Source organism: Trichechus manatus, unplaced genomic scaffold (assembly GCF_000243295.1).
Source record: "Trichechus manatus latirostris isolate Lorelei unplaced genomic scaffold, TriManLat1.0 scaffold00087, whole genome shotgun sequence".
Taxonomy (NCBI): domain Eukaryota; kingdom Metazoa; phylum Chordata; class Mammalia; order Sirenia; family Trichechidae; genus Trichechus; species Trichechus manatus.
In genome coordinates, this window is record NW_004444023.1 from 9,459,731 (window position 1) to 9,482,166 (window position 22,436).

At 46.7% G+C, this 22,436-nt stretch overlaps 2 protein-coding genes across 2 annotated transcripts in view; both read left to right on the plus strand.

Annotated features, from left to right (window-relative positions):
• The window catches only part of CACNG8 (calcium voltage-gated channel auxiliary subunit gamma 8), a 31,220-nt gene extending 22,586 nt beyond the window's left edge, over positions 1-8,634 (plus strand). Inside the window, exons 6-8 of the mRNA XM_004381881.2 lie at positions 55-236; positions 8,069-8,433; positions 8,580-8,634. Coding sequence (XP_004381938.2) covers positions 55-236; positions 8,069-8,433; positions 8,580-8,634 — 602 coding nt within the window. The remainder of the gene's footprint in view (positions 1-54; positions 237-8,068; positions 8,434-8,579) is intronic.
• Positions 8,635-9,515: 881 nt separating this feature from the next.
• CACNG6 (calcium voltage-gated channel auxiliary subunit gamma 6) overlaps positions 9,516-22,436 on the plus strand; it is a 21,696-nt gene continuing 8,775 nt past the window's right edge. Inside the window, exon 1 of the mRNA XM_004381882.3 lies at positions 9,516-9,849. Within this exon, the coding sequence (XP_004381939.2) occupies positions 9,516-9,849 (334 nt within the window). The remainder of the gene's footprint in view (positions 9,850-22,436) is intronic.

A 22,436-nucleotide genomic window follows, 5' to 3' on the forward strand; every position in this document is an offset into this window, starting at 1 on the left:
GAGGCCGCAGCCTCCAACACCAACACGCTCAACAGGAAAACCACGCCCGTCTAGGGGCTCGCGAGCGAGGAGCCGAGGGGGCGCGTGTCCGGGGCGCGTGCGCGGGCGCGCGCGCAACGGGGCTGTCGGGGGCGCCCCCCCTTGAGCTCGCTGGAGACTGCTGGGCCTTCACCCCCACCCCGCCCCCCTCTCCCCGGGTCACCCCCTACCTGCCCTCCCAAGCAGGGACCCCGAGGGTTGGGGCAGCGAGGGGGCCCGTGGGGAAGGAGCGTCGTGTTTTATTTTTTTGTGGGATTTGGGGGGAGGGGGGAGGGCTGTGGTGTCTTTTGCAGTTTTGAGATGTTTTCTTTTTCATGTTTTGCTGTGTGCATGTGGGGGCGGGGCGGGGGGTGGTGGAGGGAGGGACTCCCAGCCCAGCCCAACTCCTGGAGAGGGGTCTATTACACTCCAATATATAGTTATACCTACAAACTATATATATGTATATATATATATACACATATATATGTATATACGCTCTGTATAAAGAGAAGGGAGACGGAAAGGCAAACAAATGGGGAGAGGCGCCGTCGCACTCAAGAGAGCAGTACTTTGGGAAACTCGTGCATTCGTTCACTTTCATTCATTCATTCACGACTCTACAAGAATTTGTTGAGCACCTGCTAGGTACTGAGAAGGTCGCCGGGGAGGGGACGTAAGAGAAACATAGGCACAGAAAGGGACTCATTCATTGACTGTTGTTGTTAGGTGCAGTGGAGTCTACTCCTTACGTATAACAGAAGGAAAGTTGCCCAGTCCTGCACCATCCTCACAGTCATTGCCATTGTTGCGGCCACTGCGTCCATCCATCCTGTTGAGGGCCTTCCTTATTTTCACTGACCCTCTACCAAGCATGATGTCTTTCTCTAGCCGTTGGTCCCTCCCGATGACGTGACCAAAGTAAGTGAGAAGTCTCGCCATCCTCACTTCTAAGGAGCATTCTGGCTGTACTGCCTCCAAGAGATTTATTCATTCTGGCAGTCCATGGTATACTCAATATTCTTGGCCAACACCTCACTTATTCATTCACTACTGGGGATTTATTGAGCACTTGCGTGAGAGGTCTAGTGCTGCACACTGAGCATACAGAAGAGACGAAAACAGACAGGGCCCCGCTGTTCTCGTAGAGTTTACATCTTGTGCATGAGACAGACACTAGTCAAATATTCACATACATAAACAGTAAGTCAGTCAGTACAGGAGCCCTGGTGGTGCAGTGGTTAAACTCTCAATTGCTAGCCAAAAGGTGGGGTCGGTGGTTTGAACCCACCCAGTGGCTCTGTGGGAGAAAAGACCTGGTAATTTGCTCTGGTAAATATTACAGCCAAGAAAACCCTATAGGGCAGTTCTGTCACATGAGGTCACTATGAGTCAGCATCGACTTGACAGCGCCCAAAACAACAACAGTTAGTATGTGGGAGAAATCTAGGATAATACAAAATACTCCATCGGGGGGCGGGGGCTTAACCCAGTTTCAGGAGCCCTTGTGATGCAGTGGTTAAGCGCTCAGCTGCTAACTGAAAGTTTGGCGGTTTGAACCCACCAGCTGCTCCGTGGGAGAAAGATGTGGCAGTCTGCGTCCATAAAGATGACAGTCTTGGAAACCCTATGAGGCAGTTCTACTCTGTCCTATAAGGTCGCTATGAGTCAGAGTTGACTCGATGGCAGTGGGTTTGGGTTTTTTAACCCAGTTTCAGAGGAAGAGATATTTTAGTTAACACTGGAAACGATGACAAAGAGCCAATCAGGTGAAACTGGGCGGGGGGGGGGGAAGGAGAGGAAGTGTTCCAAACAGAAAAGCATATACAAAGGTCCTGAGGTAGGAAAGCACTTCCAGAGAAGGCGGAGGTATAGTGAGCCAGGTGGGGGTGAAGCAAGAAAAAGCTAGACATGGGCATGGCCAGGTTGTACAGGGGCTTGTAGGTTAGGTAAGCAGTTTAGATTTTATTCTAAGGGTGGTAGGGACATGGAATGTCTTTAAGCAGGAGCATTATATGAATGGTGTACATAGGGAAACAAACTCAGAGAAGAGTGAGAGGCAGATAGGAGCTGGAATAACTACTCTTGAAACTCACTCTAGTGGGAGGAAGCATGTAAGTACAAAAACACTGAAGCACAAGCATAGTGTCTGAAATACTGGGACATAAAGATTTGTGTGTTTCACTCATTCATTAATTCAGTTCCCCACTCACTGACATTTTGAGCATCCGCCAATGTTCCAGGATGAAAAAAACAAACCCGTTGCCGTCAAGTCAACTCTGACTCATGGCAGCCCCACATGTGGAAGAGCAGGACTGTGCTCCGTAGGATTTTTAATAACTGTGATCTTTTAGAAGTATTTTACACAAATAACAAGTGCCTTCTATGCTTGTTTGCCAACGAGCTCATCCCCCTGTGAAGTATTTTCCTAAGCACGATATGCTAATTATTTTTACAGCAACATGTAAAAAAATTGGCATAGTGGTGCTTATGAAAATATCTTGTGGGGGAAGGGCACAGTTGGCAAACAAATGTAGGAGGCACGTGTTATTTGTGTAAAAATATGGTAGATTGCCAGGCCTTTCCTCCAAGGCTCCTCTGGGTGGACTTGAACCACCAACATTTTGGTTAGCAGCCAAGCACTTAACCATTTGCTCCACCCAGGGACTCCCAATGTACCAGGCAGTGTGTTAGAACCTGGAATCCCAGAGGTGAAGATGACCTTTTCCCTGCTCTCAAGGAGCTTAGATTATAATCATCAGATACATTGACAGACAACCACAATACAGGCAAAAACCAAAAAACCAAAAAAAGTCGATTCCAACTGATGGCAACCCCATGCATGACAAAGTAGAACTGCTCCATAGAGTTTTCTTGGCTGTGATCTTTACAGAAGCAGAGCTACTGGGTGGGCTCAAACCACCAACCTTTAGGTTAGCAGCCGATTGCAAACTGCTTGCGCCACAAAAGACACCCTGGAACACAGAGGGCAGAGTGACTCATCTGCCAGGAATGGGCAGTACTCGGGGGAAACTTCGCAGAGAACATGGTGCCCAATCTGGACCTTAAAAGGATGAGTAGGAGTTGGCCAGGTGGAGAAGGGAGTGAGAAAAATAATCAGGGCAAACAAACAGCTTGGGCAAAGGCCTGGGGGAGTGAAACAGCACAGTGTGTTGGGAACAGTTCTAATAGTTCTGAGATACTGAAGTACAGAGTGGGGGTGAGGCCAGAGAGGCCGACAGAAGCCAGAGTCTAAAGATCCTTGAATTCTGGGCTGAGGGGTTTGGACTTTATTCTAAGGGCAGTGGGGAGCCATGAGGGAGTTTGGAGCAGGAGAAGAGCAAGAGCAAATGCAGGTGTTAGAAAGAACTGCCTGGTGCCTGGGGAAGGGATGAACAGGAGGCTGATGCTGTGGGGTACATGCGAGAGGATGAGAGTTGAGCTGTGATGATGGGGGCTGTGGGGGCAGAGAGAAGGTGATGCGTTTGAAGGTCATTGAGGAGGAAGTAATATCTCTTGACATCTTCTGTGTGCCACACCCTGTGCTCTGTGGTGCTGGGAACGCAGAGATGATGCAGGCTTGCCTTACCCTCTAGGGGTTCTCTGTCTGGCGGGAAGATAGACACACAGGCAGCACAAGGGAAGAAGAGGTTAGCAATGGTGCCAAGGGCTCCGCAAGCCTTTATCCCGAGAATGTGGGAGCAGCATCAAGGGGTAGCACGGAGGAGGAAACGGATCAGAACTGGATGTTAGGAATTTCTCTCGGGCGCCAGTATGGATGGACTAGAAAGAGAGAGACTCAAGGTCAAGAGGCCTGGGAGGAATTCAGTTACAGGGAGAGATGCTGAAAAATGTAGGAGAGGCATACAATTAGCAAGACAGAGAAGAATTTCATATAGCTGCCATCTAGTCGTGCCCAGCCCCCTACCTGTATTCATGATGATCTCGAGATGCACAGTGGAGGGAAACACTGCCCAGTCCCACCCCATTCCCATGATCAGCTGTGGATTAGACCATTGTGATCCATAGGGTTTTCACTGGCTGGTTTTTGGTAGTAGATCTCCAGGCCTGTCTTCCTAGTCCTTCTTAGTCTGGAAACTCTGCTGAAACCTGTTCAGCATCATGACAGCCTCCACCGACAGATGGGTGGTGGCTGTGTGTGAGGAGAACTGATTGAGAATTGACTCAGGTCTCCCACTTGGAAGGCGAGAAGTCTACTACTGAACCACCAATGACAAATGGAGAGAAGTTGAGTCAAAAGAGGCAAATTTGGTGGTGGTGGGGTTCTTTGGTGCAGGAGGAGGGCAGAATTGGTTAAAAGAGAGTGAATTCTGGAGTCCAAAGGCCAACTATAGAGCAAGAAAGAAGTGGAGGGTAGGCAGGAGGAAGAGAGATGGGCGAGGAGGGTGAGCACAGAGGAGACTAAAACTGGGTGAAGGGGACAGACAGAGTCACAAAAGACATAGAGATAAGGTCAAAGACACAGGAAGGTAACCTGGAGAGAAGAGCAGAGAAGAAAAGAAATGAGAGAGACTGACAAAGAGATGCACATATCAGAGGAGAGAAGTCTGTAAGATAGCAAAACACACACACACACACACACACACACACACACACACACACACAGATCATAGAGGTAGAAGCCAGAAATGGAGAAAGATTCAGCGTTATGCACAGAAAAAAAAAAAAATCAGAGAAATGATTCATTTTTCCCCAGTAGTCAAGAAATATCTATTGAGTGCCTATCTTTCCCAGCAGTATATTGTCCAGTACGGAGCAGTTCTACTCTGTAAGATATGGGGTCAAGATGAGTCAGAATCAACTTGATCACAACTGACAACAACAACATAGTGTTGGAAGATGAGCCCCTAGCTTGGAAGGCACTACACAGTGGCTGCACCAATGGACTCAAACACGCCAACGGTCATGAAGGAGACGCAGGACCAGGCAACTTTCATTGTTGTACGTGGGGTCACCATGAGTTGGAGCAGACTTGTCTACAACTAACAACAGCCTATCCCAGACCCAGTTGAGGTCAAAGAAATATAATGGTGAACAGACAAAAGTCCTGCTCTCCTGGCACTCATACCAGCGAAAAAACAAATAAGATAACTGTGGTTCCTGCTAAGAACTTTAAAAATTAAACAGATGTTATAACAGGATCATGGGGTGGGATTGACTTTAGATAGAGTAGTCAGAGAAGACCTCACTGAAGAGTAACATTTGAACAGAGATGTGAAATAGACTTGTGAAGATTTGGGGACAAGCATTCCAGCCACCTAGCACAAGCACAAAGGCTCTGAGGTGTAACAGGTTTTCCAGGAGTTCCATAGGGTAAGCAGATGAGGAGTGGGTGAGAGAATAGGGGATGAGGGCTGATCAAGTAGGGCTTTGAATTTTCTTGGAGACCCAGTGGAAAGCCATTAGAGGATTTTGAGCACAAGAGTGACATGATCAGATATTCATTCAAAACAAAAACAAAAAAACCAGAATCATTCTGCTGTGCTGAGAATAGATTTTTGGGAGTCAAAAGCGGAAGCAAGGAGACGGTGAGGGGAACTCTTGTAGTTATCCAGTCGGGGGTGATGGTGGCTTGGAGTAGGGTGGTGATGCCAGTGGGGAGGGAGAGAAATGGAAGGACCAGGTGTCGAATTTTGGAGGTAGACCCTACAGTGGTGGTGAACTGGATGTAGTGGAGGAGGGAATGGGAAACCAAGGTAAGGTAGAAAAAGGAACTCTATGAACTGGGCATGAGCAACCTGGATAACTGCTTTGGTATATTGCCAGGAAGAGAAAAATTGGGAGGAAATGGGACTTGGGTGGGAGGGATCGAGAGTTCTTCTTTGGATATGCCAAGCTGGAGATGGCTGTGAGAAATCCCAGTAGGGGTATCAAGTCTCCAGTTGGATATGTGAGCCAGTAGCTTGGGGGAGAGGTCATAGCTAGAAATATAAATCTTGGAAATGTCAGCATATAGAAGACATTTAAAGCCACAGGACTGGATGAGATAACCTCAGAAGAAGAGTGTAGATAGAAAAGATGACCCTGGTTAGAACCTTGGGGGCATCTACATCAGGGGGAGAAGAGGGTCTGGCAAAGGGACCAAGAAGGAGTGAGCACAAGGTAGGTGGAAAAGCAGGAGAGTCACAGAGATCAAAAGAACAATGTTTCAAGAAAGGGAGGAAACAGCTGTGCTGAAGGCTGCTGAGAGTTGGAGGAAGATCAAGAACAAAGCGACCACTAGGTTTGACAACATAGATGTGGTTGCTGACCTCAGTGAGCAGTCATTTCAGTGTACCTTTGGGGACTTTAGCCCTGCTGGCAAGGGAAGGGAGAAGAGAGAATGAAGGAGGGAGGACAGAAGAGTCCAGACAAACACAGAAAGGAAAGAAATGGACACTTGCAGGCAGGGAGCTGAAAGATAGAAAAATGCACCCTGAGATTTTTGTTAGTTGCTGTAGAGTTGGCTCTGACTCACAGCGACCTTATGTACAACAGAACTAAACATTGCCTGGACCTCTGCCATCTTCATAATGTTTGAGTCCATCACTGTGACTATACCCTGAAATTAGAGAGCTGTTACGGCAGGCAAGATTGAGAAAGATGGGGAGACCCAAGACCAGGAGGGAACACGGATTCAGGACATGGGGCAGAGGTGTTGTTGGAAGGTGTGGCAACTGCTTTGGGTGGGAGGCTCTGGCGGACTATCCATGGCTGCTCTGTCCAGCCCCCACTGCTTGCTGCTGCCTGCATCTGTCATGCTTCTCGGATTCCCCTCTGAATCCTGCCAAGACTTGGGAAACCCCAGGGAGAAGGGATAGAACAGTTTTCATTCATTCATTTGACAAGTATTTCCTGAGGCACACCAGGTGCCAGGGCTTGCGACCTCAGAGCTGTGTCCATCGCAGTCTATGTCCTTGGGGGAGACAAATAGACAGTCAGAATACAGAGGGAGGCATGTGCTAACTGGGGCCATGCAAGCATTGAGGAAACACAGCAAGCACCTTACCTAGTTTGGGAGGGGATGTCTGTGGGTCAGCATCTCACTTCATTCATTCATTCATTCACCTAATGCACATTTCCTAAGGCCCGCTGTGTACCTGGCCCTCAGCTGGGCAGTGCTGAGGACGCTGAGATGAGTTCCTCCTGTCCTTGTCCCTGGCTCCGGGCTGGCAGGAGAGCCAGACACAGATGCAAACGATCACAACCCAGGGCAGTGTGTGCTTTGGTGGAAGCATCCAGAGCAGGGGGAGACAGAGGGGTAGCGTGCCCTGGAGCCCTGGCCAGGCCGTCCACCAGGCCTGGCTGGGGCAGCCAGCTGAGGCTGAAGAAGGAGTTGGTGACAGGTGGGTCCCACCTGGGTGGTCCACAGAAGGGCTGAGAGAGGGGGTGAGGCGTTGCAGATCAGGCCCTGCTGCCATGCCACATGGCTGTCCCAGTCCCTGCCCTTGGAGGGGCTGAAACTGCATGGAAGGTCCCCCAGGGGCGCCCCGTCTAATAAACTCAGTGAAGAGGACGGCTGCTGTTGTTCCGGCGCTCCACACTGAGGTCCTCCTTGAGGCCTGCTGCCCTTTCCATCCCAACATGGGATTGGGCCCCCACCCCTTCCTCCCTCAGAACCTGGAGGAGTCCCAGTTCTCTCCTTCCTCAGACTCAGACACCTGAGTCCCTGAGCCCCTCCCCTCTCATAGGGGGAGTCCATGACCCCAGTTCCTCCTCCTTAAGACCCAGGAGCCCAGACCCCCAGCCCCTCCTCTCTCAGACCTAGGCGTCTAGGCCCTAGCCCCTTCCTCCCTCAGATCCAAGAGTCTTGGCCCCCGGCCCCCTCCTCCCCAGGACCCAGATGTCAGCCCCCCAGTCTCTCCTCCCTCAGACCCAGGAGTTCAGATCCTCAGGGCCCTCCTCCTCCTTCAGGGACCCAACTCTCCCTGGCACAGGCCTTTCTCCCTCAGAGCCCTAGCCCCTTCCTTTTCTCTGCACCCAGCTGCATAGGTCAACCTGCTCCAGACCTGGAATCCAGTCTCCCTGTCCTGTCCTCTCTGCCCCCTAGGAGATCCTAGAGTGGGGACGCTGCAACCCGGCCTTCGCCCCTTTGGGAAGTAGAAGTCCCTACAGGCTGCAGCCCTTCCAGGACCGGCCCCCCGCCCCTCCTCCTCGCGGGGCCTTCCTCCTTCCCCCTCGTCCCCTTAAAATACCCGGGATCCCTATGGCAACAGGCGCCGGGCGACAGGTGCGGGTGTTATTTACGGGTCGCGCCCGAAATAGCCCCGGTGGGTGGGGATGGGTGGGTGGGGGTGAGGCCCGGGTGAGCGAGGCGACAGTGACGGCGGAGCTGGACTGTCGGAGGCAGCGCGGAGCTGGGAGCGGCGCGGCCCAGGCAGGAGAGCGAGGGGGCCCCCGGCCCAGGAGGCGAGGGTGGGCGGCCCGAGGGGGGCCCTGGCCCAGAGCCGACCCTGGCGCTGTCCTGGCTGGTCCGGCCCTGGGAGCCAGGGGGAGGAGGTGGAGTCGCCCCAAAGTGAACCCCAGTCCCTTCTGGGTCCCAGCTGTCCTTTGAATCCTAGGGTACAGTGTTCCTGGTACCTGAGCGGAGGTGAGGACCACAGCCCCTTCATCTGAGCCCATTGGGGACCCCGGGTCCCTCTTCTTAACCCTAGTTCCCTTTTTGTGGTCTCCACTGTGTCTTAGCCACCAGTCCCCTTTCTCCGCCCCAGTGGGGACCTTGATCTCTCTTCTCTGAATGGCGGGGATACCCCCACCCCCTTTTCCTAAATCCCAGTGAGTCCCCAGGGACCCTAGCCCTCTCTTCTGTGAACCCAGCGGTTTCCCTTCTAGGAATCCTGGGGAATCCCATTAATTCTCTGCCACCCAGAGGCCTCCCCTTCTTAGCTTCCCTAGGAAACCCAGTTTTTTCTTCTGAATCCTACAGAGGACCCAACGCCTCCCTCCCCAGACTCTGAGCCCAAAAGAGCCTTGGACCTTATCTCCTCTCAGACACACAGAGGACCTTGGCTGTCCTTCCTGGGTACCCCAAACTCTGAGTCCTAGTGGGATGCCCAGGCCCTTTCCCCCAGAAAACTCAATTTCCCTTTTGTGAATCTGTTCAGTGGGGACCCCAAAGCAGCCCCTCAGCACTTCAGCCGGCACACAGGCCCTCTTCCTGGGTACCTAGGTTCTCTCTCTGAGCTTTGGGGAGACCTTGCTTTTCCTCTGCAACCATTTTTTTTGCTGGGTTCCTGGGGTGACTCCCAGCCCCTTCTCTGAATCTCAGAGGGTCCCCCGCCAGGGGATCTATTTTTTTCTCTCAGAGGTGACTTCAACTTGGCCATTTGAGGAACCCTAGTACCTTTCCTGTAAGTATCAGGGAGGACTCCGTCTCCCTCGTTCATAACCCAGTGGAAACTGAGTCCCGAGACCCCTTCAAGGCCCCAGGCTGCCCCACTGGCTCCTCAGGAGCACTTCTCAGCTCTGCCTCCTTTGAGCTTTGAACTGTCACCAAGATGACAATGTGGCCCAACTTCTTCATGCAAGAAGAGGACCGACGGCGCGGGGCAGCAAGCCGGCGGCGGGCCTGTGGGCAGCAGGGTGCCAGGATGACCCCAGAGCGCGAGGGGAAGATCAAGCTGGCACTACTGCTGGCCACCGTGGGCGTCACACTGGCTGTGCTGGCTGTGGGCACAGAGTTCTGGGTGGAGCTCAACACCTACAAAGCCAATGACAGTGCCATCTGCGAAGCTGCCCACCTGGGGCTGTGGAAGGTGTGCACTAAGCGCCTGTGGCAGGCCGACGTGCCCGCAGGCAGGGACACTTGCGGCCCCGCGGAGCTGCCGGGAGGTGAGTGGCCACTTCCCTGAGTCCAGGCCTGGAGGCCACAGACAGTAAGGAGGAGGGGGTCTGTGCTTGAGGAAACGGGCCCAGAGAGAGCCTGAGCCCCCAGGAGAGAGCTGGTACCCCAGGAACAGCCTGTGTTCCCAGAGAGAGCCTGAGCCTCAAAAGCTTGTGCCCTGTAGCCAGATCAACCTGTGCACAAATTGTGCAGAGAGAGACACACTGTGTCCCTAGACAGTTTGTGTCCCTGACTAGCCTACCCCCAGGGGACCTGAGCTTCTATATAATCTGTGCTTAGAGCTTGTCCTTTAGCTATAGGCTGTACCCCCAGACCAGCCTACACCCCCTAACCAGCCTGTACCCTCAGATCAGCCTATGCACCCAGATAAGCCCGTACTCCCAAACCAGCCCATACTCCCAGACCAGCCCATGCCCCTAGACCAGCCCATGCCCCCAGAACAGCCCATGCCCCATTACCAGCCCATGCCCCTAGACCAGCCCATGCCTCCTTAACAGCCCATGCCCCCAGGCCAATCCATGCCTGTAGACCAGCCCATGCCCCCAGACCAGCCCATGCCTCCAGGCCAATCCATGCCCCTAGACCGGCCCATGCCTCCTTACCAGCCCATGCCCCCAGACCAGCCCATGCCTCCAGGCCAATCCATGCCCCCAGACGAGCCCATGCCCCCAGACCAGCCCATACCCCTGAACCAGCCCGTGCTCCCAGACCAGCCTGTACCCTCTGACCAGCCTGTGTCCCCAAACCAGCCCATGCCTCCAGACCAGCCTATACCCCCGATCAACCCATGCCCACAGACCAGCCTGTACCCTAGACCAGCCCATTAGCCCAGACTAACCCATGCCCTAGACCAACCTGTACCTCCAGCTATAGCCTGTACCCCCAGACCGGCTGTGTCCCCAGATCAGTGTGTGACCCCAGACCAGCATATGCCTCTAGACCATCCTGTACCCCCCGACCAGCCTCTACTCCCAGTTACAGCCTGTGCCTCCAGACCATCCTATGATCCTTAAGTTCCTGTGCCTCCAGAATGACCCATTTCCCCATACTGCTTGTGTCCCTAGAGAAACCTAGTGCCTCCACACTTAGCCTGCACCCCCTGAGATGGCCTGTGACCCCAGACCACCTTGTGTCCCCAGACATCCTGTGCCCCTAGCCATAGCCTGTACTCCCAGACATCCTATGCCTCCCAGAAAAGCCTGCACCCCGAGACAGCCTGTGCCCCTAGAGAAGGAGCCTGGGTTCCTGGTGTCAGCTTGCTCTTCCCACACTGCAGACAGCCTGCATTCTCATCCTGGGGGTCCAGGGGAGACAGCTCTCCTTGACGCCCACCCACAGTAGAATCTCTGTTCCCACCGAATGAAGTTCTCACCAGAAACCTTCCAACAGACCTCTGAGAACTGACATCATGCCTCTCAGCCAATGTTCTTCATTCTCGGTCCCTCTCACCTCTAGATGCCCAGACGACATTCCAGCCCATCTCACTTTTCTCTGATAGGCCCCACATCCCTCACGTACCCACATGCTGGCTCTTCCACCCCTAGCCACGCCAGAGTTATCCCATACCACTCACTCTCCCTGACAGGACATGCCATACCTTTTACATGTACCAGTGGGACATTCCATACCCCTTAGCCACGTAACTGGGCTCTCGCTCTGACCCAAGGAAAATATCTGCCACCCCTCAGGGCTCATTCAGGATGTCACATCCAGTGAAACCTGTGAGATCCAGAACTCAACAGGAGTGCCTTGTTTTTCCAAGTCTTGCAAGTTTTCCACCTTTGACAGGGTGCAGTCTTATCACTTTTCTATTGCTCTCTGTTAGTGGAAAATATTTAAGTTTTCCTTCTCTGACAGGTTTTTGCCTTACACACATTCCACCTTCTTCATATTTTTCTGTAGTTGATCACCCGGATGAACTCTACAACACTCTCTGCTTCTCTAAGAGATGCCCTACAATCTCCATCACCACCAGTTGCCATTGAATCAATGTGTGTCAGAGTAGAACTGTGCTTCACAGAAGTTTCAATGGCCAGTTTTTAGGAAGTAGATAGCCAGGGCTTTCTTTCAAGGCACCTTCTGGGTAGATCTGAACCACCAGCCTTTCAGTTAGCAGTCATGCCCATTAACCATTCTCACCACTCAGGGACTCTCCATTAGAGCACCAACCAACCAACCAGTTACCATCGAGTCAACTCTGACTCATGGAGATCTCATGTCTGTTAGAGTAGAACTGCATGCCACAGGGTTTTCAATGGCTGATTTTTCAGAAGTAGATGGCCAGGCCTTTCTTCTGAGGGGCCTCTGGGTGGACTCGAACTGCCAACCTCTCGGTTAGCAGACGAACGTGTTCACCATTTGCACCGCCCAGGGCCCTACAATTTCTGTATCGATCAAAGGACATCCCCAATTTCTCTGATTTCCATATGGGATTCCCCTTATCCCTCACATCTCCGGATGCAACTTCTTATATCACTTAGGTCCAAAATAGGATATCCCAAACCCTTGATAGCAAAATGGCATGCTACGCACCACTTACTGTCTGAGATACCCATTCAGTGTCCAGACTGGACACCTGCAGATGGACTATCTCTCACTATATCCCAAGCAGGATATTCCCAAACGTTTGCAAAGTGGATGCTCCAGCAATAAAAATAGCAGGTGCCTATGTAGTGTTCAGCTCTGTTCTAAGAATTTTTCACATATTAACTCATTCAGCTTCACAGCAATCCTGTGAGTGAAAACCAGTTGCCATGGAGTTGACTCCAACTCATGGAGACCCTATGTGTGTCAGAGTAGAACTGTGCTTCATAGAGATTCTACATTTTTTTGGTTTTTTTTAATTGTACTTTAGGTGAAGGTTTACAGAACAGATAGTTTCTCATTAAACAATCAGTACACATATTGTTTTATGGCACTGGTTAACAACCCCATGACATGCCAGCACTGTCCTTTCTCAACCTTGGGTTCCCTATCACCAGCTTTCCTGTCCCCTCCTGCCTTCTAGTCCTTGTCCTTGGACTGCTGTGCCTCATTAGTCCCGTTTTGTTTTATGGGGCTGTCCAATCCCTGGCTGACCGGTGAACCTAGGGAGTGACTTCACCACCGAGCTAAAAGGGTGTCCGGGGGCTGTACTCTCGGGGTTTCTCCAGTCTCTGTCAGGCCAATAAGTCTGGTCTTTTTTTGTGTGTTAGAATTTGGCTCTACATCCTTCTCCAGCTCTGTCCAGACACCTCTGTTGTGATCCCAGTCAGAGCAGTCAGTGGTGGTAGCCAGGCTCCATCTAGCTGTACTGGACTCAGTCTGGAGGAGGCCTATGGTAGCTGTGGTCCATTAGTACTTTGAACTAATCTTTTCCTTGTATCCTGTTCTCTTCATTCTCCCTTGTTCCTGAAGGGGTGAGACCAGTGGCATATCTTAGATGGCTGCTCACAGGCTTTTAAGACCCCAGAAGTTACTCACCAAGGTAGAATGTAGAACATTGTCTTTATAAATTGTGTTATGCTAGTTGAGCTAGATGTTCCCCGAGACTGTGGTCCCCACAGCCCTCAGCCCAGCAATTCAGTCCCTCAGGGAGTTTGGATGTGTTTATGGCGCTTCCATGACCTTTCCTTGTACAAGTGTGTGCTGGCTTCCACAATATTGTGTACTGTCTTACCCTTCACCAAAGTTACCACTTATCTATTGTCTATTTAGAATTTTCCCCCACCCCTCCCATCCCTCATAACCAACAAAGATTGTTACTTTTTGTGTGTAAACTTTTTCATGAGTTTTTAAAATAGAGGTCTCATACTGTTTTTCCTCTTTATTTTGATGAGTAGATTTGTTAAGTTTCTTTGTGGTTACCATGAAATTTACCCTTATCTTTCGAAGTTTGAAGCAGTCTATTATTACTTGGTATCGCCTTGCCTTCCTCTCCATTAGAAGGTTCTATACCTACACCATTTATTCCCTTTTTATTGGTATGATGTTGTCATTTAAGATTAACTGCTCTGATTTGGGTTTGGATAGTCCTTGAGAGTTCATTTCCTAGATTGGTATCTGACTGGTATGATCCTGCGTCTTAGATTCAGCCCGTGAGCTGATGTTGTTTGTTCTCAGATCGAAGGACTCCCTTTAATAATTCTTATAAGTTTGGTTTGGTTTTTACATAGTCCCTTAATTTCTGTTTATCTGGAAATGACCTAATTTCACCATCATATTTGAACGAGAGTTTTGCAGGATATATTATTCTTGGCTGGCAATCTTTTTCTTTCAAGGTTTTATATATGTCATCCCATTGCCTTCTTGCCTGCATGGTTTCTGCTGAATAATCTGAGCTTAGTCTTATCGTTTCTCCTCTGTATGTGACTTTTTCATTTTTCTCAAGCTGCTCTCAGGATTCTTTGTTTGTCTTTGGTTTTGGCGAGTGTGGTTATGATATGCCTTGGTGATTTTCTTTTGGGGTTTATCCTATATGGGGTTTGTTGTGCTTCTTGGATGGCCGGCTTTTCATCTTTCATGAAATTGGGTAAGTTTTCTGTTAGCAGTTCTTCAATGATCCTCTCTGTGTCTTCTGTTTTCTCCCCCTGTTCTGGAATTCTGATCACTTGCAGATTTTTGCTTTCGATTGTATCCCCCATAATTCTCACGGTTTCTTCATTTTTCTTCGTTCTTTTTTCTGATTTGTCCTCGAACTGAATTGTATCCAAGTGTTTGTCTTCAATTTTGCTAATCTTGTCTTCCACTGTTTCATACCTGCTCCTCAGCCCTTCTATGACACTGTCCATTTCTGAAGTCTTGTTGTTTATATTTTGGATTTCTAATGGTTGTTTTTGTATGATTTCTAGTTGTGAATTTATTTTGGCATTTTGTTCCTGCATTATTTTCCTGAATTCTTCCATTTTTTTGTCTGCATTTGCCATGAATTTGTCTGCCTTTTCCATGAATTTGTCTGTTTTTTCCATTTTTGTCTGCTTTTTGCTTCAACTTTTGGATAGCTCTGAATATTAGAGATTTGAATTCCTTATCAGGTAGTTCTAGTGCATTTTCTTCCACTGGAAAGTCATCTGGTGTTTAATTTTGGACACATACTGGAACCATCATGTCCTGTTTTTGTAAATGTTTTGATATTGTCTGCTGTCTTCAGGGCATTTGGTAGTTATTTTTCTCATTTATTGATTGTAGATTTGTTTGTTTCATCCTACTTTTTTGTTATGTTTGGCTATGTCTGAGCAGGCTGGCTGTGTATTCTTTGTTGTTTGTTCATCTGTGGGCACGATACTTTTTGCCTCCTTCTCCAATTGGTGGGGTCAGTGGCTCAGATACGGTACAGCAGGGCAGGTCTAGCTGAAGAGGAGTTGCTGGTATGGGTTGTTTGTAGCACTTACTACAGCCACCAGGGCGGGCTGGTAATCAGTGCAGGGCAGGTTCCAGTAGGCCATGCCTGGGCTGCTTGGTGGTGTGATGTTCAGTGCACAGTGCAGATAGGCAGGATGGAGGGAGGAGACTGTGATGTCTGGAGCTAAGATGGGTATGAGAGAGAGGAGAGAGAAACAGTAGCCAAAAACTTACAAAGAAACAAAAAAGAGTGCTAGGGGAGCTTGCTGTTGGAATGGAGAGATGGGAGACTATGAAATGGTGAAAAACAAAGAGGAGAAGAAGAAGAAGAAAATGAATAAATAAAAATTAGAAAGAAAAGCAAAACTCCCAGGGATCCCACCAGTGCAGCTGCCAGGTCTGAGGAAGTTGCTCCCAGGCCGTGAAGTACAGCCTGGCTAGAAGGGGTAGAGGTGTCACTCAGCACCAGGTATTCACGGGACAGGAAGAGAAGGAAAGTAGAGAGAGATGAGAAACTGAGTAATGAAGAAACAGAAAAAGAGGGAAAAGAAAACAAAACAAACAAATAAAAAAAGAACAAGAAACCCCCCCAAAAAAACAGAAAAAAAAAACCCCAAAAAAGAAAAAAGAAATGTCCTCAGGGATCTCTCTGCACGTCAGAGCAAACTGAGGTGTTAGGTCCCAAGCAGTGCAGTACTGCCCAGCTAAAATGGGCTCCCAATTAGAGAAAAGAAAAAGAAAACAAACAATTGAAAACAGACAAAAAAAAAAAAGAAAAAGCCCTGGGATCCCACCAGCGTGGCAGCAAGGGCCGGGAAGCAGTCTCACATTCGAGCAACATTTCACAGCCTTTCAGGAAGAAGCAAAGATGGCTCACGGAGCCAGGTATTTGAGAGAAAGGAGGGGGAGGTGGTGAGAAGTAAGGAATAAATCTAAAGAAGCAGAAAAAAACAACTCCAGCAGCCAAGAAATGGCACTTAGGGACCTGGCCAGTGCAGGCAGGTGGAATCCTCATGGTTGATTGTCTCTTTAATTGTTATGTAATGCCCTTCCTTGTCTTTTATGGTGGATTTTGTCATAAAATCTATTTTATCTGAGATTAATATTGCCACTCCTGCCCTTTTTTGGTTGCTCTTTGTTTGATATATTTTTTCCATCATTTGGTTTTTAATATATTTATTTATTGTACTTTAGGTGAAGGTTTACAGAACAAATAGTTTCTCATTAAACAAGCAGTACACATATTGTTTTATGACATTTGTTAACAACCCCACGACATGTCAACACTCTCCCTTCTCAACCTTGGAGGACCTTTTTTTTTGGTGAAAATATAGACAGCTAAAGATACACCATTTCAAAAATTTCTACATGTACAATTCAGTAACATTGATTACATTCTTCCAGTTGTGCTGCTATTCTCACTTTAGATGAAGGTTTACAGAACAAAATAGTTTCTCATTAAACAGTTAATAAACATATTGCCCTATAACAATGGTTAACAACCCCACTACATGTCAACCCTGTCCTTACTCAACCTTGGGTTCCCTATTACAGGCTTTCCTGTCCCCTCCTGCCTTCTAGTCCTTGTCCTTGGACTGCTGTGCCTCATTAGTCCTGTTTTGTTTTAAGGGGCTGTCCAATCCCCGGCTGAACGGTGAACCTCGGGAGTGACTTCACCACTGAGCTAAAAGGGTGTCTGGGGGCCATACTCTCGGGGTGTCTCCAGTCTCTGTCAGGCCAGTAAATCTGGTCTTTTTTTGTGCGTTAGAATTTTGTTCTACATCCTTCTCCAGCTCTGTCCAGACACCTCTGTTGTGATCCCGGTCAGAGCAGTCAGCCAGGTACCATCTAGCTGTGATTTTTAATATGTTTATGTCTTTGTTACTAAGGTGTGTCTTTTGTAGACAGCACTTTCCTGACTTTAAATCACACAGTATCCCCTTATTCTGTTCAAATGACTGCCTCTTAGCCTATGTACAGGTTCCTTATGAGCACAATTAAATGTTCTGGAATTCTTATTCTTCACAATGTTATCCATAATTTATTATGATCCACACAGTCAAATGTCTTTGCATAGTCAACAAAACACAGGTAAACATCTTTCTGATGTTCTCTGATTTCAACCAAGATCCATCTAATATCAGCAGTGATATTCCTGGTCCCATGTCCTCTTCTGAATCCAGCTTTAATTTTTGGCAGTTTCCTGTCAATGTATTACTGCAACCACCTTTGAATGATCTTCAGCAAAATTTTACTTTTGTGTGATATTAATGATATTGTTCAATAATTTCCATATTCTGTTGGATCACCTTTCTTTGGAATGAGCACAAATATGGATCTCTTCCAGTCTGTTGGGTGGGTAGTCGTCTTCCAAATTTCTTGGCATAGATGAGTAAGCACCTTCAGCACTGCGTCCATTTGTTGAGACATCTCAATTGGTTGTCTGTCAATTCCTGGAGCCTTATTTTTTGCCAGTGCCTTCAGTGCAGCTTGGACTTCTTCCTTCAGTACTATCGATTCTTGATCATAATGCTTCCTCTTTAAATAGTTGAAAGTTGACCAATTCGTTTTGGTATAGTGACTCTGTGTATTCCTTCTTTTTTTTGATGCTTCCTGTGTCATTCAATATTTTCCTCGGAGAATCCTTCAATATTGCAACTCAAGGCTTGAATTTTTTCTTCAGTTCTTTCAGCTGGAGAAATGCCAAGCATATTCTTATCTTTTGGTTTTCTAACTCCAGATCTTTTCACATTTCATTATGATACTTTACTTTGTCTTCTCTAGCTGCCCTTTAAAATCTTCTGTTCAGCTCTTCTACGTCATCATTTCTTCCATTTGATCTAGCTACTCTTCGTTCAAGAGCAAATTTTAGAGTCTCTTCTGACATCCATTTTGGTCTTTTCTTTCTTTCCTGTATTTTTAATGAGCTTTTGTTTTCTTCATGTATGATGTCATTCCAGAACTAGTCTGGTCTTATCAGTCATTATTGTTCAATGGGTCAGATCTATTCTTGAGTTGGTCTCTAAATTCAGGTGGGATATACTCAAGGTCATATTTTGTCTCTCATTGACTTGCTCTAATTTTCCTCAGCTTCAACATGAATTAGCATCTGAGCAATTAATGATCTGTTCTGCAGACGGCCCCTGGCCTTGTTCTGACTGATGATATTGAGCTTCTCCATCTTTTCTTTCCACAGATGTAGTCGATTTGGTTCCTGTGTATTCCGTCTGGCAACGTGCACATGTATAGTCACTGTTTATGTTGTTGAAAAAGGTATTTGCAAAGAAGAAGTTGTTGATCTTGCAAAATTCTATCATGTGATCTCCCGTGTAGTTTCTGTCACCAAGGCCATATTTTCCAACTACTGATCCTTCTTTGTGTCCAGCTTTCGCATTCAATCATCAGTAATTATCAGTGCATCTTGATTGCGTGTTTGATCGATTTCAAACTGCAGATGTTGGTAAAACTCTTCAATTTCTTCATCTTTGGCCTTAGTGGTTGATTGTAAATGTGAATAATAGTCATATTAACTGGTTTTCCTTCTAGGTGTATGGATATTATCCTATCACTGACAGGGTTGTACTTCAGGATAGATCTTGAAATGTTCTTCAATTTGTCTCTCCTGGTGTAGTAGACCATGTGATTGTCTGATTCAAAATGACAGCTATTAGTCCATATCAATCTTTATACATTCCACTTAATTTTTTATGACTTCCAGTTTTCCTAGATTCATACTTCCTACATTCCACGTTCTGATTATTAAAGGATGTTTGCAGCTGTTTCTTCTCATTTTGAGTGGTGCCACATCAGCAAATGAAGGTCTCAAAAACTTGACTCCGTCTATGTCCTTAAGGTCGACTCTACTATGAGGAGGCAGCTCTTCCCCAGTCATATTTTAAGTGCCTTCCAACCTGAGGGGCTCCTCTTGTAGCACTGTATCAGATAATGTTCCGCTGCTATTCGTAAGGTTTTCAGTGTCTAATTCTTTTCAGAAGTAGACTGTCAGGTCCTTCTTCCTAGTCAGTCTTAGTTTGGAAGCTCTGCTGACACCTGTTCATTATGGGTGACTGTTATGGATTGAATCGTGTCCCCAAAAAATATATGTGTCAACTTAGCTAGTCCATGATTCCCAGTATTGTGTCCACCATTTTGTCATCTGATGTGATTTTCCTATGTGTTGTAAACCCTACCTCTATGATGTTAATGAGATGGGATTAGTGGCAGTTATGTTAATGAGGCAGGACTCAATCTACAAGATTAGGTTGTGTTTTAAGCCAACCTCTTTTGAGATATAAAAGAGCGATGCAAGCAGAGAGACATGGGCACCTCATACCACCAATAAAGAAGCACAGGGAGCATAGCACCTCCTTGGGACCAGGGGTTCCTGTGCTGAGAAGCTCCTTGACCAGGGGAAGACTGAAGACAAGGACCTTCCCCAGAGCCAACAGAGAAAGAAAGCCTTCCCCTGGCTTTATCTAGTTACAGCAACACTAGATAACTAAGACAGTGACCCTGCTCGTATTTTAAATACCAGTGGCATAGCTTCAGCATCACTGCAACACAAAAGCCACCACAGTATGACAAACTGACAAAGGAGTGGTGTACTTGGAAAATAGTGTTATTTTACATATATACATTTTAATTTAGATTAATAATATTTTGTGTCACAGTTTGCTACTGCTACTGTAATAGAAATACTGCAAGTGGGTGGCTTTAATGAACAAAAACTTATTTTCTCACAGTTCTGGAGGCTAGATGACTGAATTCAGGGCACCTGCCCTAGAGAAAGGCTCTCTGTGTTGGCTCTGGGGAAAATCTTTGTCTCTCTCAGCTTCTTTTCCTCAGTTCCTTGGCAATCACCACATGGCATCTATCTTCCAATTTGTCCTTGCTTGCTTCTGTGTCTAATCTGCTCTTTTTACATCTCAAAAGTCATTAAGTTTAAGACACGCCCTACACTGATATAGGAGCCCTACTGGCGCAATGGTTAAGTGCTCGGCTGCTAATCGAAAAGTTGGCAGTTCAAACCAACCTAGCTGCTCTGAGGGAGAAGGACCTGGTGACCTGCTTCCATAAAAATTATAGCCAAGAAAACCCCAGGGGGCAGTTCTACCCTGTCACGTGGTATCGCTATAAGCTGGAATCAACTCAATGGCACACAACAACAATAGTGATATGTCCTCATTAACCTAACAAAGAAAACCCTATTCCCAAACGGGATTATATCCACATGTACAGGGTTAGGATTCCAACACTTATTTGGGGGAGCACAATTCAATCTATAAAATTGTGCTATAGGTTTTGTCCTGTTTTTCAGTTTTTTAAAATATTTTATTTCGGTGAAAATATACACAGCAAAACATACAGCAAGTCAACAATTTTTACATGTACAATTCAGTGACATTGATTACATTCTTCAAGTTGTGCAACCTTTCTCACTATCATTTTCCAAATTATTTCTCCACTATTAACATACACTCACTGTCCCCTAAGTTTCCTATCTTTTGAGTTGCTGTTTTCAGTTTGATCCCATATAGATAATTCTTTAAAAGATGATGATGCTCAAGGCAGACATTCTTTACTAATTAAGCTAAAATATTTTTTGGTTTAAAGAAGTCTTCGGGGAATAGTTTTGGTTTAAGGTTTAAAGATTGTCTCAACATCATTTTTTTTTTCTTTGCTCGATACTGTGTTTTTCAGATCTCTCCAGGTTGCTTTATGTTCTTCTATGTGCCACAGAGATTTCCATAGGGAGCCATCATCACATTTACTTATCTCTTCCCCTAGTGAGGGATGCCTAGGTTAATTCCAAATCTCTGTTATTATAAACAGTGTTGCAATGAACATCCACATATATGTTCCTGCATATTTTGTTGTTTGTTTGTTTGTTTGTTTTTATGTATACCCCGATGTGAAATTGTTGGGGCACAGGATAAACATACTTCATTCATAAGGTATGTCAGAGTGCTTTCGAAAAAATCCAGCACCAGTCTACACTTTCAGCTGTTTCCTCTCATACTTTCAACACTTGATATTATGCTTTGAATATTTGCCAATCTAACTGATCAAAAGTGGTAGCTCCCTGCTGATACAAGTTGCATTTCTTTGATCCTTGGGGAAGTGTAGCATCTGTTGTACATACTTGTAAGTCATTCAGGCTTCCTCTTCTATGAGTTGATTATTCATATCCTTTGCCCATTTTTCAACTGGGTGATCTATCTTTTCTTGCTGACTTGCAGGAGTTCCTTGTGTATTCTAGATATGAATCTTTTATTGGTTTTAGACATAGTTAATCTCTTTTCTGAGTCTTCTAGCCTTCTGTTACCTGAGACTTGGTGTCTTTGGTTGAGTAAAGTGAGTATCCCTTTCTTTTTTAAAAAATATATAATTTATTCTCCCGAAGTTCACCCTGCAGCTAAAGATGACACCGTTCTATAAAATAATAGCACATATGAGGAACGTGCTTCTTAGCTCAATCATGTAAATGAGACCAAATTGACAACACCGACCCAAAAGCAAAGACAAGAAGGCAGGAATGGACAGGAAAATGGTCGGAATGGAAACAGGGAACCTGGGGTGGAGAAGGGGAGAGTGTTGACACCAATGTCTCAAAACAATGTGTGTATAAATTGTTGAATAAGAAACTAATTTGCTCTATAAATTTTCACCTAAAGCACAATAAAATATATATATAATTTATTCTATTTTTGTAGTTGTTGAGAATATGCACAGCAGAACATACACCAATTCAACAATACCTACATGTACAATTTAGTGACATTGATTACATTCTTCAAGTTGGGCAACCATTCTGACCCCCCTTTTCTGAGTTGTTCCTCCCCCATTAACATAAACTCAATGCCCTTAAGTTTCTTGTCTAATTTCTTGAGTTCCTGTTATCAATTTGATCCCATATAGATAGATCTTAAAAGAGCAAAACACGCAAGGAAGACATTCTTTACCAGTTAAGCTAAACTATTGCTTGGTTTTAAGAAGACTTCAGGGGATATTTTTGGTTTACGGTTTTTTGTTTTGTTTTTTTTTCAATTGTACTTCAGGTGAAGGTTTACAGAACAAACAGTTTCTCATGAAACAGTAGTACACATACTGTTTTCTGACACTGGTTAACAACCCCACAACATGTCAACCCTCTCCCTTCTCAACCTTTTTTTTTTGGTGAAAATATACATAGCCAAAGATACACCATTTCAAAAATTTCCACATGCACAGTTCAGTGACATTGACTACGCTCTTC